Source organism: Canis lupus, chromosome 17, assembly GCF_003254725.2.
Source record: "Canis lupus dingo isolate Sandy chromosome 17, ASM325472v2, whole genome shotgun sequence".
In the NCBI taxonomy this organism is placed as follows: Eukaryota; Metazoa; Chordata; class Mammalia; order Carnivora; family Canidae; genus Canis; species Canis lupus.
Window position 1 is genome coordinate 34,670,666 of NC_064259.1, and position 18,737 is coordinate 34,689,402.

General features: G+C 50.0%; 1 protein-coding gene across 1 annotated transcript; it reads left to right on the forward strand.

The window, feature by feature from the left end:
* Positions 1–3,554: 3,554 nt before the first annotated feature.
* On the forward strand, positions 3,555–18,293 carry ASTL (astacin like metalloendopeptidase). The gene is made up of 9 exons (XM_025454024.3): positions 3,555–3,600; positions 4,254–4,382; positions 6,300–6,361; positions 7,649–7,739; positions 8,416–8,533; positions 9,298–9,479; positions 11,910–11,991; positions 12,083–12,237; positions 17,031–18,293. The coding sequence occupies exons 1-9, from the start codon at positions 3,555–3,557 to the stop codon at positions 17,507–17,509; spliced, it is 1,344 nt and encodes a 447-aa protein (XP_025309809.2). The 3' UTR covers positions 17,510–18,293.
* Positions 18,294–18,737: the final 444 nt, after the last annotated feature.

Consider the following 18,737-nt stretch of genomic DNA (forward strand, 5'->3'; position numbering starts at 1 on the left):
CAGAACCTATGGTTTGCTCTGCCCTCTGTACCCAGAGTCTGGCACAGGTCGGCACTCATTTCAACAGGCAGGTGAAGGATGAGCAGCCTGCCCCCAGAGCCTTGTTCCCCCTGCTGTCTGGGGGTGGGTGAGCTGCTCCCTGGTCGGAACTGAGCAGAGCCGGGCTTGCTATCAAGGCTTTCTGAGGACCTGAGTGGGCTTTGTTTGGACCTGCCAACAACACTTAGCTTGAGGGGTGGGAGTGGAGGGCATTGGGGGCTCTGAGTCATCAGGGCCTTCTCATCACACAGTTCCATGTCACCAACAGCAGGACTGGTGGCTGAGGCCTTGCCCACCCCATCCTCACCCCTACCCCATTCTTTCCACCCACCCACCACGCCCAGCCTCCCCTACATGTGTTTTTAAGTCTTTTTTAAAAATTTCTTTTCTTTTTTTTTTTTTTAGAAAGAGAGAGAGCAAGCAAGGGTAGAGGGAGGGGGGGAAAGAGAGAGAGAGAGAGAGTCACAAGCATACTCCACATGCAACCCAGCGCCAGGCTTGATCTCACCACTCTGAGATCATGACCTGAGCTGAAATCAAGAGCGAGATCCTCTACCGACTTAGCCACCCAGGTGCCTCAAGTTAGTTTTCCAAACAAACTGAATTTCTCTCTCCTTCCTTTTTATTTATTGCTTAAAATTTTTTAAATTGTGGGGCGCTTGGGTGGCTCAGTTGGTGGAGAAGGCTGCTCTTTATTTTAGCTCAGGCCATGATCTCAGGGTCCTGGGATGAGCCCCAAGTTGGGCTCCATGCTCAGCAGGGGGTCTGCTTCTCCCTCTCCTTCTGCCTCTCCACCCCCGTTCATGTTCTCTCTCTCTAAAATAAATAAATCAGTCTTTAAAAAAATTTTTGAGTCGTGGTTAAAAATATCCAGTAGGCCCTCCTTATCCAAGGTTTTACTTTCTGTGGTTTTATTTGCCCCCAGTCCACCAAGGTCTGGAGGCAGATGATCCTTCATCTGACATATCACTGGAAGGTCAGTAGTCGCCTAACCCTCTTTGCAATGCCTACAGCATGCATCTCACTTCATCTCATCATGTAGGCATTTTACATCTCACATCATTATAAGAAGGGCAAGCTCAATGCATTAAGATATTTTGAGTGAGAGAGAGATCATATCCACATAACTTTAGTTACAGTATTTATTAGTTATTAATCTCTTACTGTGCCTAATGTATACATTAATATCATTGTTTGTATGAAAAAATAGGGTTTGGTATTAACCACAGTTTCAAGCATCTATTGGGGGTCCTAGAATGTATCCCCTACTGATAAAGGGGGACTACGGCATAACATAAAATTTGCCATCTTTACCATCTTTCTAAAAGTAGGTTCTGTGCCCAGCATGCAGCCCCAACTCGGGGCTTGAACTCGCAATCCTGAGATCAAGACCTGAGGTGAGTGTCCCATTAAGTGGGACACCTAACGCATTGAGCCACCCAGGTGCCCCTTATCTTTACTATTTTCAAATGTACAGTAATGTTAAGCATATTCAAGATTTCCAGAACTTTTCTATCTCGCAAAACTGCAACTCTATACCCATTAAAGGACAGCTCCTCGTTTCCCCCTCCGCCCAGGCCCTGGCAACCACCCTTCTACTTGTTGTCTCTGAATCTGACTATACGCCTCATATAAGTGGAATCACACCATATTTGCCCTGTTGTGAAGGGCTTATTTTGCTTAGCATAATGTCCTCAAGTCAAACTGCATTTCTTTTTTTTTTAAACCTTTTAAAAATTTTTTTTAAAATTTATGATAGTCACAGAGAGAGAGAGAGAGGCAGAGACACAGGCAGAGGGAGAAGCAGGCTCCATGCACTGGGAGCCCGACGTGAGATTCGATCCTGGGTCTCCAGGATCGCGCCCTGGGCCAAAGGCAGGCACCAAACCGCTGCACCACCCAGGGATCCCTGCATTTCTTTTTTAAAAAAATATTTTATTTGTTTATTTATGAGAGGCACAGAGAGAGAGAGAGAGAGAGAGAGAGAGAGGCAGAGACACAGGCAGACGGAGAAGCAGGCTCCATGCGAGGGGCCTGATGCAGGACTCTACCCCAGGACCCTGGGATCACAATGTGAGCCGAAGGCAGATGCTCAACCACTGAGCCACCCACATGCTCCTCAAACTGCATTTCTTAACTCAGAATCTGTTTCTCTACCTCAGCAGGGTGATTATTTATTATTATTTACCAAGCTTTCATCTGAAGTGACCCATCCATAAATTTTTACATACATTAATACCCTGCCTGGGCAGCAGGGGCATCTCTCTGTTCTCTCTGTGATTCGGACTCCTCTCTTTTGAGAAATGCTGGATTCCACGCATGGCAGGATGCTGAGAGGCATTTGTGGACAGTAGCTGGTGACCCTACATCGGCTGTCACTTCCCTTCACTGGGCATTGGTGAGGGAGGTCCCCAATCCTTCACCTCCATGATTTAAGTCCAGGGGGCCCCCTTGGTGACCAAGTATTGAGAATGGGCCTTTTTAAAAAAATTTATTTATTTATGATAGACACACACACAGAGAGAGAGAGAGAGAGAGAGAGGCAGAGACACAGGAGGAGGGAGAAGCAGGCCCATGCCGGGAGCCCGACGCAGGACTCGATCCCAGGACTCCAGGATCACGTCCTGGGCCAAAGGCAGGCGCTAAACCGCTGAGCCACCCAGGGATCCCCGAGAATGGGCCTCTTGAGAGGCCAAAGAGCATAGAGGAGGAGGAGTATGGATAAGGAACTTTAGTTTCTGGATCTGTGAAATGGGGATAAATGCCAATTTTGTAAGGCTGTTGTGGGGATGACAGAGATAGTGTGCATGCAAGGGTCTAGGTATCCAAAAGTTCCTCCTCTCCACATGGCAGGCTTCTCTGGGGTGCTGGTTACGCCAGGCGTTCAGTGTGTAAACTTTTCCTGATCCCTGCACTTGTGATTGTCCACTTTCCTATATGCACACTGAAGTAAAAGCTTATAAAAACGAGCGACCTTTTCCTCCTTCCGCAGACAGACTGGCGGTGCCTCAGGGTCTCAGGCAGCTTTTCCCTTTTCTGAGTGTGTGTGGGTGGTGGTGGGCAGGAAAGGGGTCTCCCCATGTTGGAGCATCAGGTCCATTCCAGCTCTCCCCTCAGCACCCTTCTGTGATGTTTCTCTGCCCCCTGGTGGTGGGAGAGGACTGCAGAAGAGGCACACTCCCAAGGGGTAACCTCCGTCCCCGCAGACTGCTTTGTTCCTGGCTTCTCACCTTCTCCCCACTTCAGCCAGGCTGGGAAGGATTTGAACAGGGTCCGGAAGGCTCCGGCCTGGGCTGGGGGTGGGGGACACAGGTAGGGGCGGGCAGGGCTCCAGGTGGAGTTGATTGAGACAGGGCTGCAGGTGGAATTGGTTGGGGTGGGGTTCCAGGTGGAGGCTGGAGAAGCTGCTATTTAAGGGGGGTGGTGGTGGTGGTGGTGGTGGCTGGCCTGTCCCTGCTGGGTGTTTGTGCTTCTGCTTGCAGCGGGGCCCGTGGGGACCACCGGACAGCGTGAATATGGGAGGCCTCTGGCCTTGGGTGATGGGTCTGCTCTGTTTGCCGGGTAAGTCGGGTGCTTTGTCTTTCTCTTCTCGAGTTTTGGCTCCAGCCCACGCCAAGTGCCTGTGGGTAGAGGCGAGCAGGGTGTGGCTGGAGCCCGCAGGGATCTGAATTGATCTGAATAGCTCAGAGAATGGGCTGCGGATGTTCCCAGAAACCAGTTCCGAGGGGCGCCCAGGGGAGGCCTCCTGAAGACCCTGAAAGCCTACGGCGGCGTCTGGCAGGAGGTGGCCCCTGTGGTGCTCCGGATGTCCTTGTTCTGCTGGCGTGCCAGGCTTGCCCAGCCCGAGTCTGTTTTCTAGAGGCTCGGGCTAAGAGGGGAGGCACAGGACAGGGTCCAGGCTACCTGTACCACCTTCAGTGTTGTCATCCGGGGCCTCTCCCTGCCTCCCTTCTGCTCCCCTCCCTATCTCATACACACAGCTAGCTACTCAGGCCTGGGGCTGCTTTTTAGAACCCAATGTTGGTCCGCTTAAAGGAGCTCCTTCCTTAAAGTTGTCTAGGTGTTGTCACCATCTGGGACTGAGGGGAGGCCAGGCTACTTTCTGGAGAGCTGCCTTTGTCAAGGGCCTGGCTCCCCCCTCCCCCATGTCCTGTTGTCCTCTCTCACTAATGAGGGCACTTTGGGCCTCATGTGTATGCACCTATCTGGGCCAGGTCTGATCCTAGGAGCACCCTCAGTCTCTAGCTCCCCAGAAGCATGTGGAACCAGCTTCTCAGAGGACCTCAACCCTGAGGAGGAGACCCAGACGTCCTGGGACAAGGACATCCCTGCGATTAACCAAGGTGAGGTCACTGTGTCTTCTTGTGGGGTGGAGGGGCTCTGAAATTGTCCCTGTAGTGTGGTGAGGACCATGCCGAACATGCAGATGAGCAGAACAAGCTGGAAATGTGCCAGTTTACTGGGTTAGCAGTTCTTAGTTCTATGGACAACTGTTGTTGTTTTTTTTTTTTCTTAAGATTTTATTTATTTATTTGAGAGTGAGAGAGAATGAGCATAAGCGGGGAGGAAGGGCAGAAGGAAAGGGAGAAGCAGGCTCCCTACCGAGCAGGGAGCCCAATGTGGGGCTCCATCCCAGGACCCTGGGATCAGGACCTGAGCCCAAGGCAGATGCTTAACTGAGCCACCCAGGCGCCCTCTGTGGGCAATGCTTAAAAAGTGCATATTTCTGTATCCTCCCTACTGGATTGTTACTTTTATCAGAAGTGAGAAAAGCTTAGGTTTTAAAAACTGGCCTGATAGAAGTATGGGTCTTTGGGCTGCTTCAGGTGGTGTTGAGCTAAGTCATTAGTGGATTGTGTGAAAAGATGGCAGCCACCTGGGGCAGGATTGTGTGCAGGTGTGAGGGTGTGAGCTGGGGGGGGGGGGTAGACCAAGCAGCACGAGGCCCCAAGCCTCCCTGAGTGGGGATCTCAGCTGAAGATAGAGAATGTATAGATAACCCGGGATGAAGCTGTGGGGGGCGGAGGGGGGGAGACTGGAATTTGGGGGGGCTGGAGCTGAAGTGTTAGGGGGACTAAGGGGTGACCTTGCCTGGAGGGATGAGGATCTCCCCACACGTAGTTCTGCCCTTTCTCTGGGAGCCCCAGCACTGGGGAGCGGGGCAGGGCAGTGTGCTACCTTTCGGTGACTGTGACTGGTCCAGAGGTGCTAGAAGCCGTCTGAGGCTCTCCCGCACTGACTTTTCAGCACCACGGAGGATACCCCGGCGGGGCTGTGGGAGGCCCAAGAGCTCTCCACGGTGCCCTTTATGGGGAAGCATAGGCCACCCGCAGCTGCCAGGAATGCTGGCTGCTAGGGCCTCACAGCTGAGGGCCCTTGGCCTGCTGGGATCCCTGGAAGCTACCCTCCCCTGCCAGGGCGACCCACAGGGACTGCCTTAGTGTGGAACAAGTCTGGTGCCATCTGGGGTCCAGAGCTCCTGGGGGATCTGGCTGAGGCTGCAGTCCAGCAGAGCCTGGGTCTTCCCCACTTCCCCAGCACCCCCTCAATAAATCACTCGCAGGTACTTCCCTGTTTAGGCTCTGCATCTAGGGAGCCCAACCTAATGTACCTTCAGGGCCAGACCCTTTTCTAGGGTTCCTCGTAGGGCTGACCTCTTAGTAGCGAGGCTGTGGAGAAGGGCTGCCAGCTGTGGCAGAGATGGAGGCTGGAGAGAACAGTAGAGGTATGCTGGCATGGGGTGGGGGTTAGTGGGGAGAGCCAGAGGGCCAGGCTCGTGGGAGCAGACCCTGCCCTTCTGTGGTGGTGCAAGCTGGAATTGGTCACCTGTCACTGTGAGGGCCCCGAATACCACACAGATAGGTAGGAATTAGATGGAGGATGGTGGTGAGGAAGGACAGGAGAGCCCAGGGTATGTTCCCAGAGTGGGGAGGCGGGGATGACCTAGGGGATAGTTGGAAGAAAAGGCCGATCCTGATTAGCAGAGAGACTCCAATGTAAAGGGAAAAATTGGGACTGGATTTGCATGGGTTAGAGGAGCCACGGACTGTGCTCTAGCAAGAGAGCTGTGATTGGGCTGAGAAGCCTCATGCATGTTTGTGGACTGGAGACTCTGAGGGGCCGTGTGACTTGCCTGAGGTCACACAGCCTCCAGGCCCAAGGAAGTTCCAGCTTCAGAGTCAGGAAGGATAGACTCTGGGCCTGTCCCTAGAGTCTGGATTCTGGGGGGGATGGGCTTACCCACATCCCTCCCTTTCTAGGGCTCATCCCAGAGGAAACTCCAGAAAGCAGCTTCCTCCTCGAGGGGGATATCCTTCGGCCAGTGAGTGTGAGCATGTACACAGAAGGATGTGAATAATTTCACAGATAGCATGAGAGGCCTTTGAGTGTAGCCTCTGGTGTCATGGGAGCGGGATATGTGAGGAATCGATCTCTGTGGCTTGTAGCTTGAGAGAGCTTTAGCTTTTTGCTAAAGTCATGGTGAATATTCTAGAAGGAATTAGCCAGACTGAATGGGAGGGAAGGTAACATCTGCAGTGGTATGGCAGTCAGCCTGGGAGGGCTTCCTGAAGGAGGGAGTTTGAGCCTTCAAGATCCAGCAGTACTCTGTCCAGGGGAGGTGCTCAGAAAGTATTGGAATGAAGAGCTGAGCACAGACTGGCAGAGAGGCTGGTGGGGCTGTGGGGAAGTGGTGGTGGTGAACACTGGGGGTGGTAGCCATGGTCTGGGGAAGTAATGCAGGGGCCCCGTCCTGGTGGGAAGTGAGGGGTAGAGTCAGAAAGGGAGAAGGCTGATGGGAATTGGGGTGACTTGCCAGGGAGACAAGAATGCACTGTGTTCAGGAGAACAGGGCCATCTTTTAAGACACTGTGTGGCAGAAATATCTTCCTGAACAGGACAGCTACCTGGTGAGAGCAAGACCATCCTGCTGTTTGGAGGTGGCCCACTGATGGCGCAGCATGAGGCTGGGGTGAAGAGCCAGGGGCTGGGCTGGGGGTGGTGGGTGGAGCAAGGCCCTGTTCTTGGTCACCCAGTGAGGACAAAGGAGTAAGAGCAGAATCCAGTAAAACCCGTGGTAGCCAGTGGGGCAGGACCCACTGGGGTGCCATAAAGCCTCTGCTTCGAAGGGTTTTTTGGTTGGCAGAAGAGTTGAAAAAGGAGTTGCTAAGGCCAGGAGCGTCGCCCTAACATCAGCGTTACAAGGACCCTTCCTGGTCTTTGGACATTCAGGGATGCTTGGCTGACTGCTGTGTTTCAGGAAGGATGGGGCTGCTGCTGGAGCTCTGAGCTTTTCTGAACCAGCACCCCACCCCACCCCCCACTACCAGCTGGTGCTCCTGTCAGCCTCTCTAGGAACAAATGTTTTGTTCCCTTTGACAGAATAAGTTAGTTTTCTTCTGTAGAACAAATGGTCCTGCTGTGTATCCTGACTCTCCTAGCAGGCCTGGATATCCCACCCATCTGTCCCCCCACCCCCACCCCCGCCCCATACCTGCGTCCTGCTTCTCACATCTTTAGGGTTCTTGTGGCCTGAGATGTGGCACCTCTGGGGGGCAGGAAGCTTGGCTGGCCTGTGCCCAGGGGTCCCTGAGCCGTCCTCTCTCTTCAGAGTCCCTTCCGGCTGTTTTCCACTACCAGCAACAAGTGGCCTAAGAACGGGGAGGTTGTAGAGGTCCCCTTCCTGCTCTCCAGCAAGTATGGTGAGTGGGCATGTGCGCTCAGTCCTGGGAGCTGCGGGCCAGCCTCTACTCCCCTCTGTAGTCTGGGCTCCTCTCTGGTCTTCTCTCCTCTGCCTCTAGTTACCTTCACCACCAAAGAGCCCTTCCACAAGAAGCCTTTATTCCCGAGGGCCCCGGGGGGCTAGGAGGGCTAAAAGCCTGGAAGAGCTGTTGGGGGTACATATAAGGACTATTGCCGGGATCCCTGGGTGGCACAGCGGTTTGGCGCCTGCCTTTGGCCCAGGGCGCGATCCTAGAGACCCGGGATCGAATCCCACATCGGGCTCCCGGTGCTTGGAGCCTGCTTCTCCCTCTGCCTGTGTCTCTGCCCCTCTCTCTCTCTCTCTCTCTCTCTCTCTCTCTCTCTCTCTCCGTGGGACTATCATGAATAAATAAATTTAAAAAGAAAAAAAAAAAAGACTATTGCCTCTGCTTCCAGAGGAAGGGACCCACCCAAGGTTGCACAGGGCCTGTCTGGGACCCAGCTTCCCCTGTTACCACCCCCCCCTCCTCCTGTGACACCCAGGCTGCCCTTTCTTGACATTCTATCTTGGAAGAGTGACTGGAGGTTCCATTCCTATCCTGCATGTGGCCTTCCGAGGGGTCATAGGGCTTTGGGGTCTCTGCTGGAGGATCAGCCAGGATGTCACCTTCCCAGATAAACCCAGCCGTGAGGTCCTCCTGAAGGCATTTGCAGAGTTTGAGCGCTTGACGTGCATCAGGTTTGTCGCCTACGAGGGCCAGAGAGACTTCATTTCCATTATCCCCATGTCTGGGTAAGTGTTCCTGGGCATGTGTATGCATGCTTGGGCATGGTCACACAGTGGGGGAGTTCTTTCTTTGGAGTTCAGCCTGGATTTACCGAAGCCATTGTTGAAAACCTGTTTCTGGGCCTGTCTTCCTAGGTCCAAAGCCACCCTGCCCACTGAGTGGTTTGCCGGGTGTGAGCTGGACCTAGGGTGGAGAGGGACGGGAACATGAGGTGCTTGACCCTCCTCACAAAAACCCTTCTCTGAGGGGACTTCGTGGTCTGGTGAATGGGTGTGACTTTTCTGGGACCCACTTGGCCTTGGATCTGGGTCCTGTAGGGCAGGTGCCTTACACCGACACTGGGCAAGTGCCTTAACTTCTGAGGCTCTCCTGCCTTGTCAGTGAAATGGGGATGATGGAAACACCCATTTTCTAGCTTGTTAGGGACCTAAGATCCTGTGTGAAAGCTTTGACTTGGGGACCCTTGCATGGGGATGTTCATTCAATGAGCTGCTATACCATCATTGGTGCTCCTCCCTATTCCTACATCTTCTTGCACCCCAGGCTGGGAATGGGATTCCAAGACACCTATTTCATGGATGGCAGTGAATAGACTTGGGAACTGCAAGCCTGGGACCAGCACGCAGGATAGGGACTACCTGTTGGTGCTCATTCATCCTGGGACTGGGGCGGGGAGGGGGGTGGGGAGGGCGGGGAGAGTGAGAAGGGCCTAGGTATGCTCTGAATCTTGGGGCTGGTGCCTACTCATTGCTCCCTTGTGGCCCTGCAGGTGTTTCTCCAGTGTGGGACGCAGTGGAGGGATGCAGGTGGTATCCTTGGCACCTACCTGTCTCCAGAGAGGCCCAGGCATTGTCTTGCATGAACTCATGCATGTGCTGGGCTTCTGGCATGAGCACTCACGGGCTGATCGGGACCAGTACATTCGTATCAACTGGAATGAGATCATCCCAGGTAAGCCAAATCGTGTACAGCACAAACTGACCCTGGGATCCTGGGGGTAGAGGACATAGGCCAGGCCTGAATTGCAGGCCCCTTCCAAAGAGGTTATATAGCTTTCCCACCACCTACCTGTCTACCATGGGGGCAGGTGGGGCTCCTGCTTCTCTGGAGACCTGGAGGTGGTCCAGATACTACTGCTCTGGGCTCCAAGCCTTCCATCTGTCTGCCCATAGTCCTGCCTGAGCTAGGGCATCACTATATTGCTTTGTGCCACCTCTTTTTTTCACAAACACAGCCAGTTACCTGAGGATGGAGTTAGTGGTATCCTTTTATGCTTGTTCACTGTGTATTCAACTAGCAGTCCTGCATGTGCCAGACATAGCTGTGTGGGGGTGGGGCAGGGGCTGTGTTCCAGCGGCAAAGGTTGAGCCGAGACAGGAGCTCTAGAAGTAGTAGGCTGTGTATGCCAAGTGTCTGATCCTAGAGGCTGAGGACAGCAGAGCAGGGGCTCAGTCCTTGTGAGATGAGCACTGATGGGCATATGGGACAGGAAGTGTGGGGAGACCACATCCTTGAAAGGTGGGCTGTAGCAGAGCTGACGCTGGCTTGTGGAGTGGGCCACTGTGTTGGATGCCAGTGAGCAGGAACTGTGTGCTAGGTGTGGCACGGAGTGCTGGGCATCTGATCTCCGTAATGGTGGGATCTCTCCCTTGTGGGGGGACAGCCAGAGTCAAGAGGTGAGAATAGAGACAATTGGCTCATGAAGGAGGGAAGCAGAGGAGATAGGTGATCAGGAGTTTGGTCTGGGGGAATGTGAGGGTAAAGGGGAAGGTTTGGAAGGCTTCCTGTAAGCAGAGAGCTCCTGGCGTGAGCACCTCTGCTGCTGTTGTGGGTGAGCCAGGTGAAGTGGATGGGGGAAGGTACTCAAGAGACTAGCATGCATGGGGCCCCGGAGAAAGGGTGTCTTGTTGGGGGGACTTAGCTAGCACCTTATAATGAGACAAGGGATGAAACTTGAGATTTGAAATTAGCCTAAGGAAAGGGGTGATAATAGTGACTATACCCTGAAAATAAAGACTATAATCCTTCCAAGTGCTCCTGGAATACTTGGGAAAACATACCATATGATAGAAAAACTTCAAATTTGAAAAAGTTAATTCAAATGTTTTGATTGTGATATAAAATAAAAATAACCAAAACAGTCTTCTACTTAGGAGTTTTAAAAAACAATCTTTTCTTCTAGTTCCAGGGTTAAAGAATTACAGGAATTCTTAAAACAAAAACAAAAACAAACCCAACATACTAGGACCAATGGTTCCCAGCTAACACAACCCTCAGGGAAAATGTGTAGACTAAAATACTTATATCAATAAAACAAAAAAAATTAAGCATTTCAATCTTCAAGAAGTAAAGCAGGAGAGAATAAAGTTAAAGACAGAAATTAATGAATTAGAAAACCAATAGCACTCATAAACTGAAATGGTTTTCTTAAGCAATTTCCCCCATTAAGAATGAAGAAAAATGAGAATACATCGGTATTAGTTATGTACAGAACAAATTGCTAAGATATACAAACTAATAACCATAATTCGTGTGTGGGGGGTGGGAACTCAGAAGGGGGATAGAGTGGGAGGCTTATTATAGATCAACAGTTTTTGACTTTTGAACCAGATGAATATGTTGCCTGTTTAAAACAGTTTAATATCTTAGGGGCTTTTAATAGAAAGGATTAATAATTCTCTAGAGGCAGGTGTGGAAGAGGCTGGCTGGGCCTGGGAAGGTTGGAGTAAATACAGAAGGTGTATCTGTCGTTTGAGGCTCATTGTGAAAGGCAGGAGAGCAGCTGAGGGAGGGAGTCTTGTCCCTCCCAGGCCTAGGGGATCCTAGTGATGGGGGAAAAAGTGGGTGTCCTGGCCAGTAGAGAAGTGTTGAACTCAAACCTGGGAAGTGGGTGTGTTGGTCAGAGGAACAAGGTGGCTTGCTGCTAGGGAGTGGGAGTTCAATGGCAGGTGATGGGCTAATGGGTCTCTAACGCTGGATTGAAGGGTCGGTACTTTATCTCGCGGGCAGGGGACATTGAAGACCCCGAGTAGTGTGTGACTTGGTGGAAAGTATAGGTTCTACAAAGATAGTTGCAGACAGATAAGCTTGAGTGGAACAAGTAGAGTGAACTCTTTAGGAAGCCATGGGGTTCCTGTGCTTCCACATCAGCTAGTGGAGGTCTGGATCCTTCCTGGAGAGAGGAAGAGTAGGCAGTGAAGGCACAAAGGAGATGGGGACCAGGGACTAGTACTTGGTTGGGGTGGGGGGACACATCTGGCTATGATTTGGACCCCTCAGCTCAATAGGTTACAGATTGCTGGAGGTCCCTGATCACTCCTCATTCTCCCTGCCCTCTTCCCCAATCACTAAATTTTGTGGGTTGGTTTTTTTCTCTCCCAGGCTTTGAAATCAACTTCATCAAATCTCGGAGCAGCAACATGTTAGTGCCCTATGACTACTCGTCAGTGATGCACTATGGGAGGTGAGGGTCCCCTCTCCTTTTCTTCCTTCCTTCACTGCCCTGCCAGCCCCCAGTGTGATCTGGACTCTGGTCCCCACCTGCTGGGTTTCAGGCTTGCCTTCAGCCGGCGTGGGCTGCCCACCATTACACCGCTCTGGGCTTCCAATGTCCATATTGGCCAGCGATGGAACCTGAGCACCTCGGACATCACACGAGTACTCAAGCTTTATGACTGCAATCCAAGTGGTCAAGGCACCCATGGGAGAGGTGAGTGATGGGGTGGGCAGAGTGATGGGAGGAATCTAGAGCAGGCTCCTATGTTGAAGTGGTGTCGATAAGGATGAAGAAGTAGAACTGAGGTTGCAGAGGTGAGCAGGGCAAAATCATCAGGGGTTTACTGCAGGAGATGTAGAAAAAGCATTTGAAAATTCTCGTTTATGATTAAAAACTCTAAATAGGAGTAGAGGTCACTTTCTTAACTTTAACGTGGGGGTCTACCAAAAACCCAGAGCAAAAATCACTTAATGTTAAACTGCTAAAATCGGGATCAAAAGCTTTTCCACTATTGTCCCAGCTGTTCAGTGAAGGTCTTAGCCATGGTAATATGGCAAGAGAAATAATTCTGAGGATTGGGAAGGAGGCAAAAACTCACTACTCATAGATGATGGTTATCTACATTGAAAGCAACAAATAAGCAATGTGAATTTTATCTCATTCTTTAAAGACTTATTTGGGAGGGGAGAGGCAGAGAGAGAGAATGAATCTCAAGCAGACTTCTCGCTGAGCCTGATGTGGGGGTTGATACCATGACCCCAAGATCAGAACCTTAGCTGAAACCGAGAGTGGGATGCTCAACTGAGCCACCCAGGGTGCCCCAGCAATAAGAATTCTAAAAGGTAGATGTATAGGGAAGCTTGGGTGGCTCAGCGGTTGAGGGTCTGCGTTTGGCTCAGGGCATGATCCTGGAGTCCCGGGATCGAGTTCCACATCGGGCTTTCTGCATGGAGCCTGCTCCTCCCCCTCCCCCTCCCCCTCCCCCTCCCCCCTCCCCCTCCAATAAAATCTTAAAAAAATAAGATGTATAGAACTATAACTTCTATATTGACTATATCAATAGTTGGAAATCAATTTTTAAAAACCCATTATAATAGTAATAATGTCCCAAGGAATCAAACTGACAGAAGTTATATAAAAAGTTCTTTTTTTTTTTTTTTTTTAAGATTTATTTATTTATTCAGTCAGAGAGAGCGAGAGAGAGAGAGGGCAGAGACACAGGCAGAGGGAGAAGCGGGCTCCATGCAGGAAGGACTCCATCCCTGATCTCCAGGATCACACCCCGGGCTGCAGGCGGCGATAAACCGCTGCATCACCAGGGCTGCCCTATGAAAAATTAACCTTAAAGATTCTTAGATTCCTAAATACATAGAGACATGTATCCTGTTCATTAATAGAAAGACCATGTAAAACTCTCAATTCTGATCTATAGATTCAATCAATTCCCATTGAAAATCCCAAGAAGATTTTTGGCAATCTTGACAAAGTGATTAAAAACATTTATATAAAAACACAAAAGGCAGATAATAGCCAAGCTACTCTGGGGGGAAAAAAAAATAGAGGGACTTGTCCTAGCAGATATCAAGATATGTAGTTTATAAAATACATTTATAGAAACATAACCCATATAAAATATATATACGTAGGCTTGAAATGATAGTATATAAAATGGCTCTATAAATGCATAGCACTGGTGCAAGGACAGACAACTGCCCATTAAAACAATGGAAAGTCCATAAATGAATCCTACTAAGAGGTGGAATTTTGATAAAGGAGCATTGATGATCATTAGGGAAAGAATAGACTAGCTGTTAAATGCCTCTAGTTATCTTTAAAAAAAAAAAAAAAAAAAAAAAAAAACAAAAACCCAACTCCTCATGTACAAATACATTTCAGATATATAGAAGGCTTACATATAAATAGAAAAACGTTTAGGAAAAAACATAGTAAAATATCTTCAGGACCATAGGATAGGTAAGAATTTCTTAAGACAAAAGCAAATGAAAAAATTGGAAATATACTATATTTTAATAGTTGTTAACATTAATATTAATAACTATTTATCAAAAGACCATGAAAATACAAGTTACAAATCAGAAGAGAACTTTTGTAACCCATAGCTAGTTGTATCCAAAATACATAATATATATTATATAATATGCATAATAAAAAAACCTGGAAGTACAAAGTAGAAAAACAGGCAAGAGACCTAATGAGTATCTTACAGAAGAAACCAAATGAGAAGTAAACACAAGATATTCAACCTCATTCATAATTCAGGAAATGCAGATGAAGACCACAATCTTATCATTTTACACCCCTTAAATGGCAGAAGTTTACAAACTTGACAACACCAAATACTAGAAAAGAATTATGGAATAATGATCATGTTCATATCCTGACAAGAGTTTAAATTGCTATGACTGCTTTGGTAACAGCAACTTCTAAAGTTGAAGTGTGTATATTCCGTCACTTAGGTCATCTTGCATGTGCACCCCCCAACCCCAGCTCTAGGTAACCGTCCATTTACATTCTGTCTCTCTAGGTTTGCCTATTCTGGAAATTTCATGTAAATGGAATCCTACAATACATGACCTTTTGTGACTGGCTTCTTACTTAGCATTTTTCAAGGCTCATCCGTATTGTAGCTTGTATGAGTCCTTGTTCTTTTATTGTCAAATGACACTCCATTGTATGGATAGGACATGTTTGTTGAAAGATATTTGGTTTATTTCTCCTTTTTGGGTATCATGATTAATGCTATTATGAATGTTCATATACAAGGCTTGATGTGAACAGGTCTTCTCCTTTGGATATACACTTAGGAGTAGATCGCTGTGTCCTATGGTAACTCCAGACTTAAATTCCAGATTGTTTTCCAAATTGGCTGCATCATTTTTCACTCCCATGGGCAGTGTATGAGGGTTCAAATTTCTCCATGCCCTTGCCAACACTTGCTATTATCTATTCTTCAGATTATATCCATCTTAAGTGGGAATGAAGTGATATCTTGTTTTGATTTGCATTTCCCTAATGATCTCTTTATGCTTATTGGTCATCTGTATATCCTCAAGAAATCTGTTTAAATCTTCTTGCATGTTTTTCATTTGGGTTGGGTTGTCTGTTGCTGAGTTATAGGATTTCTTTGTGTATTCTAGATACACGTCCCTTATCAAACTTTCTCTCTATAGGTTGATGGTGTCCTTTGAATACTGACCTTTTTAATTTCAACGGGGGTCTAACTTCTCCATCCTTTAACAGTGCCTTTGCTATCCTAACTAAGTAGCCTTTGCCTAACCCAAAGTCATGAAGATTTAATCCTAAATCTTTTGCGTGGGACTATCCAGTAGTTCTAAGCACCATTTCCTATGCTGTTCTTTCCCATACATACTATCAAATATTATATGCTTTTTTATTTTTTTAGTTAAAAATAATAGATGTGGCAAGAGCCTTGTGGGTAACTACCATGAGTAATGGAATTGGGAGGTGGCTGGAAGGGGCTGTGGGTCAAGAGAAGGTTTATAATGATGGTAGACATTCAAGTATGTTTGGATGCTGAGATGATGACCCATTGAAAAAGGAAAAAGGATGGATTCAGAGGGTGGAGGGAAGAATATCTAAAACATTTAGGTAGGGGCTGCTCTTGGTGGATAGGTCTCCAAGAATATATCTGAGCTTCCTTGGACCTAATGAGAAGGAAGACAGGAGCAGACCTAACTTTGCATGTGGATCTTGATGTGCAGATGCATGGGCTTTGGAGGACTTTGGCCACAAAGCATGACATGAAGTCACTAGCCTAGAGGTTGGGGAGAGGGGGGATGGATGTGAAGGGAAAGGTGTGATGCTGCTGACTAGGCAGCAGAAGAAACCAGTTAGAGATCCCCTGTGGGGCTGTGGGTGGTGCTGGGGCAGCTGGCAGCCAGGTGGAGGCATGGCATAGGTTAGCAACTTGGTTCTTCAGGACTGGGGTTTTGTGGGCGGGTGTGACAGAGGAAGGTACTTGAGGAATAATTGTAGTGATAATTGTAATATCACTACAATTTATAATTGTAATAATTGATAATAATTGTAATAATAATAATAATTGATAATAATTGTAGTGCCCGAGTCAGGTGCAGAGAATGGTCTAGAAGTGAAAAGGTGGTAGAGCAGGAAGACCTTGGGGTCCATGAGCTCAGTGGGGCTGCAGAGGTGTGATATTTAAACAAGTGGGCTGGATGTACAGGAGTGGGCTACCAGGCACTGAGACTTCTGCAGTGGTGGTTTCTGGTATTGCCCAGGTCTGGGGGAGGGAATGAGCTGAGGTCAATGCGACGAAAAGGGAGAAGAGTCTCTGGTTGCAGCATGTCAGCTCTGATACAGTCAGTGTCTGTTGATGGAAGACTGGGTTCCTCGTGAAGCCTTTGGTGCATGGGCAGGTGTGACAGGGGTGAGAGGCAGCACCGAGAGGGTGGAGGGGCCTGGCCAGATAACCTAGGCTTAGGAAGAGGAGTTCTACAAAGGAACAGCAACAGCCATGGCCCAGGAGTGGCAGTGAAGAGCAAGGAGGACCCGTCCTCCTGAATGCATGTGCCTGATGGTGATGGAGGGGGTTGCACATGTGGGAGAAGTTCTGTAGGAGGCGTCAAATGCGGGGTGAGAGGCATGGTGTTGCTCAGTACGGAGGGTCCTAGGAAGTATTGGGCTAGTGAGGGCCGCAGTGCTATCAGCCCTCAACTATCTGGTGAGTTGACCATCAGCAGCTTGGGGTATGGGCAGGAGGTCATGGAAGACCCCTGGGGCCTGACTTTCTGGTGGCGACTCATGAGCCAAGAGGGGAGGGAAAGGGATGGTTCAGTAGACCTTTAAGTGGGAATTGAGAATTTAGGTCCTAGCAGGGGTGTGGCAGGTTCTGAGCTGAGCTAGACCTGTGAATAAAACTGAAGATGGCTCCAGCTTTCTATAGCTGGGCCACACATTTTCCTTCTGTGATTCTGGCACATAACTTCCTGTCTTTCCTGCTTCAGGGTTCCAGCCCCCCAGCGATGCTAGGAGCCCTACTCCTGCCTCTAGACCATACCTGCAGCAGCTTCTGAAGGCATTGTTGGCACAATCTGGGAGCCCCGACCCCAGTGGCTCCAAGGCAAGAGGCCAGCGTGTGGTTGCAGTGCCCGGAGAGAGCCCCCGTAGCTGGGATCCCCCTGCGCTGAGGGAGGTGGGTGGGGAGGCCTCTGCAGGGCTGCTTCAGATCCCACCTTCCTCCCTAAACTCACAGCCTGGAGCAGGTGTTCCTGGGATTTCTCTAGAGACCTCCTGGCTGGCCCAAGTGCCCTCTGTACCCCCAACCACAGCTCCAGAAGCAGAAGACCAGCTGATGCCCAACCAGGATGCTTTAGGGAACTCAGCTCTGCCAGGAGCTCGTGTACCTGAAAGTCCTTTCAGGGGGATGCCCAGAGGTCAAGCCTGTGGCTTCTGTCCCCAAGTGGGAAGGGCATCTTCTGTCTAGAGTAGCTGGGTTGTATAACTCCTGGCCTTACCGGGCAGTACCCTGTCTTTCAGCCCCAATCTGGCTACCATCTCTGAGGTCTAGGACTCTCCCTCTGCCCCTTCCTTTTCTATATATTCTCCTGAAGGATCTAGGGGACAAAGGGGACTTCTAGGTCTATCAGGAGAAGGCAGGCCTCACAAGAGACTGGCTGTGCCTGCTCTCAACTTCTGCCCTAGCCCTGGAGGCTGCTGGGAAGGGGAGGTGATACTCTCCAGGAGACCAGGGGTCTAGAGAGGCCTGGCAGAAGCAGGTTCCAGCCCTGAAGGCCCCTGGGAATTCTCCTCTAGGGGAGTCCCAGCCCCCTAGCATGCTAAGGTACTGCCTCTAGCTCTCCCTTGGGCCTGAACTTAGGGGGAGCCTATGGCTGGGACCCGGGGAACAGCCTCACATTTCTGATGTTTGGGTGCTAGGAATATTACCCTGCAGCTGTAGCCTCCAGCCCCACTCCCCATGAGACTTTCTGCTTGCTCCCGTGCAGTAGTGGAAGGTTCCCGCTGTAGGGATGCCGCCCTATGGGCTGGTAAGGAGGGGTGGAAGCCCTCCAGCCCTGCACAATGGGGAACTCAGCTAGAATGTGAGGCTCCTGGACACAGGATTCAAAGTTCCTCTCCACCTTGCTCTCCTGTTCCTGGGAGCCTTCCCTCATATCAGCCAGGGACTTGGCCAGAGGAGGCCCTGGAAGGTGGGAAGGGGCTGGGGAGGAGTAGGTGGGGGTTGGGGGGTGGAGGGGTCAACCTGCTGTTCTTCCTTTAGCAAAGCCCTACCCTTAGCTCCTGGCTTCCTGGGGGAAGGCTATCCCAAGAGTGAAGAAAGTCTCTGGCCCTGGGGAGAAAGTATTCTTGTGGCCTGCTGGGAGCCCCAGTTGGAGTAGGAGGGAAGTAGGAGCCTGTGTCCTTGCCCTATGGGGCCCAGTGCCTCTGATATTCTGGGGAGAAGGTAGAAATAAAATTGGGTACTTGCTCCAGGAGCCAGGTACTGGGCTACGTGTGAGTGCATTTAATCCTGCTGACCTGGGAGGGGCCCTCTGGTGGTTATACCCACTCTGGGAAACAGGTGGACATGGCTGGGGGAGCAGGGCTGAGGCTTGCAGTGCTTTGGTTCTGGGGAGGGCTTGGCCTTTGCCAGCCCCTGGGCTGAGCCAAGGGGATATGAGGGCTTGTGTGCAGGAGGCTGGAGCTTCTTGCCC

Coding starts and splice junctions, on each gene's coding strand:
- ASTL (XM_025454024.3), top strand. CDS start 3,555: ATGGGAGGCCTCTGGCCTTGGGTGATGGGTCTGCTCTGTTTGCCGG. Junction 4,383..6,299: donor CATCCCTGCGATTAACCAAG/GTGAGGTCACTG, acceptor CTCCCTTTCTAG/GGCTCATCCCAGAGGAAACT. Junction 9,480..11,909: donor CTGGAATGAGATCATCCCAG/GTAAGCCAAATC, acceptor TTTCTCTCCCAG/GCTTTGAAATCAACTTCATC.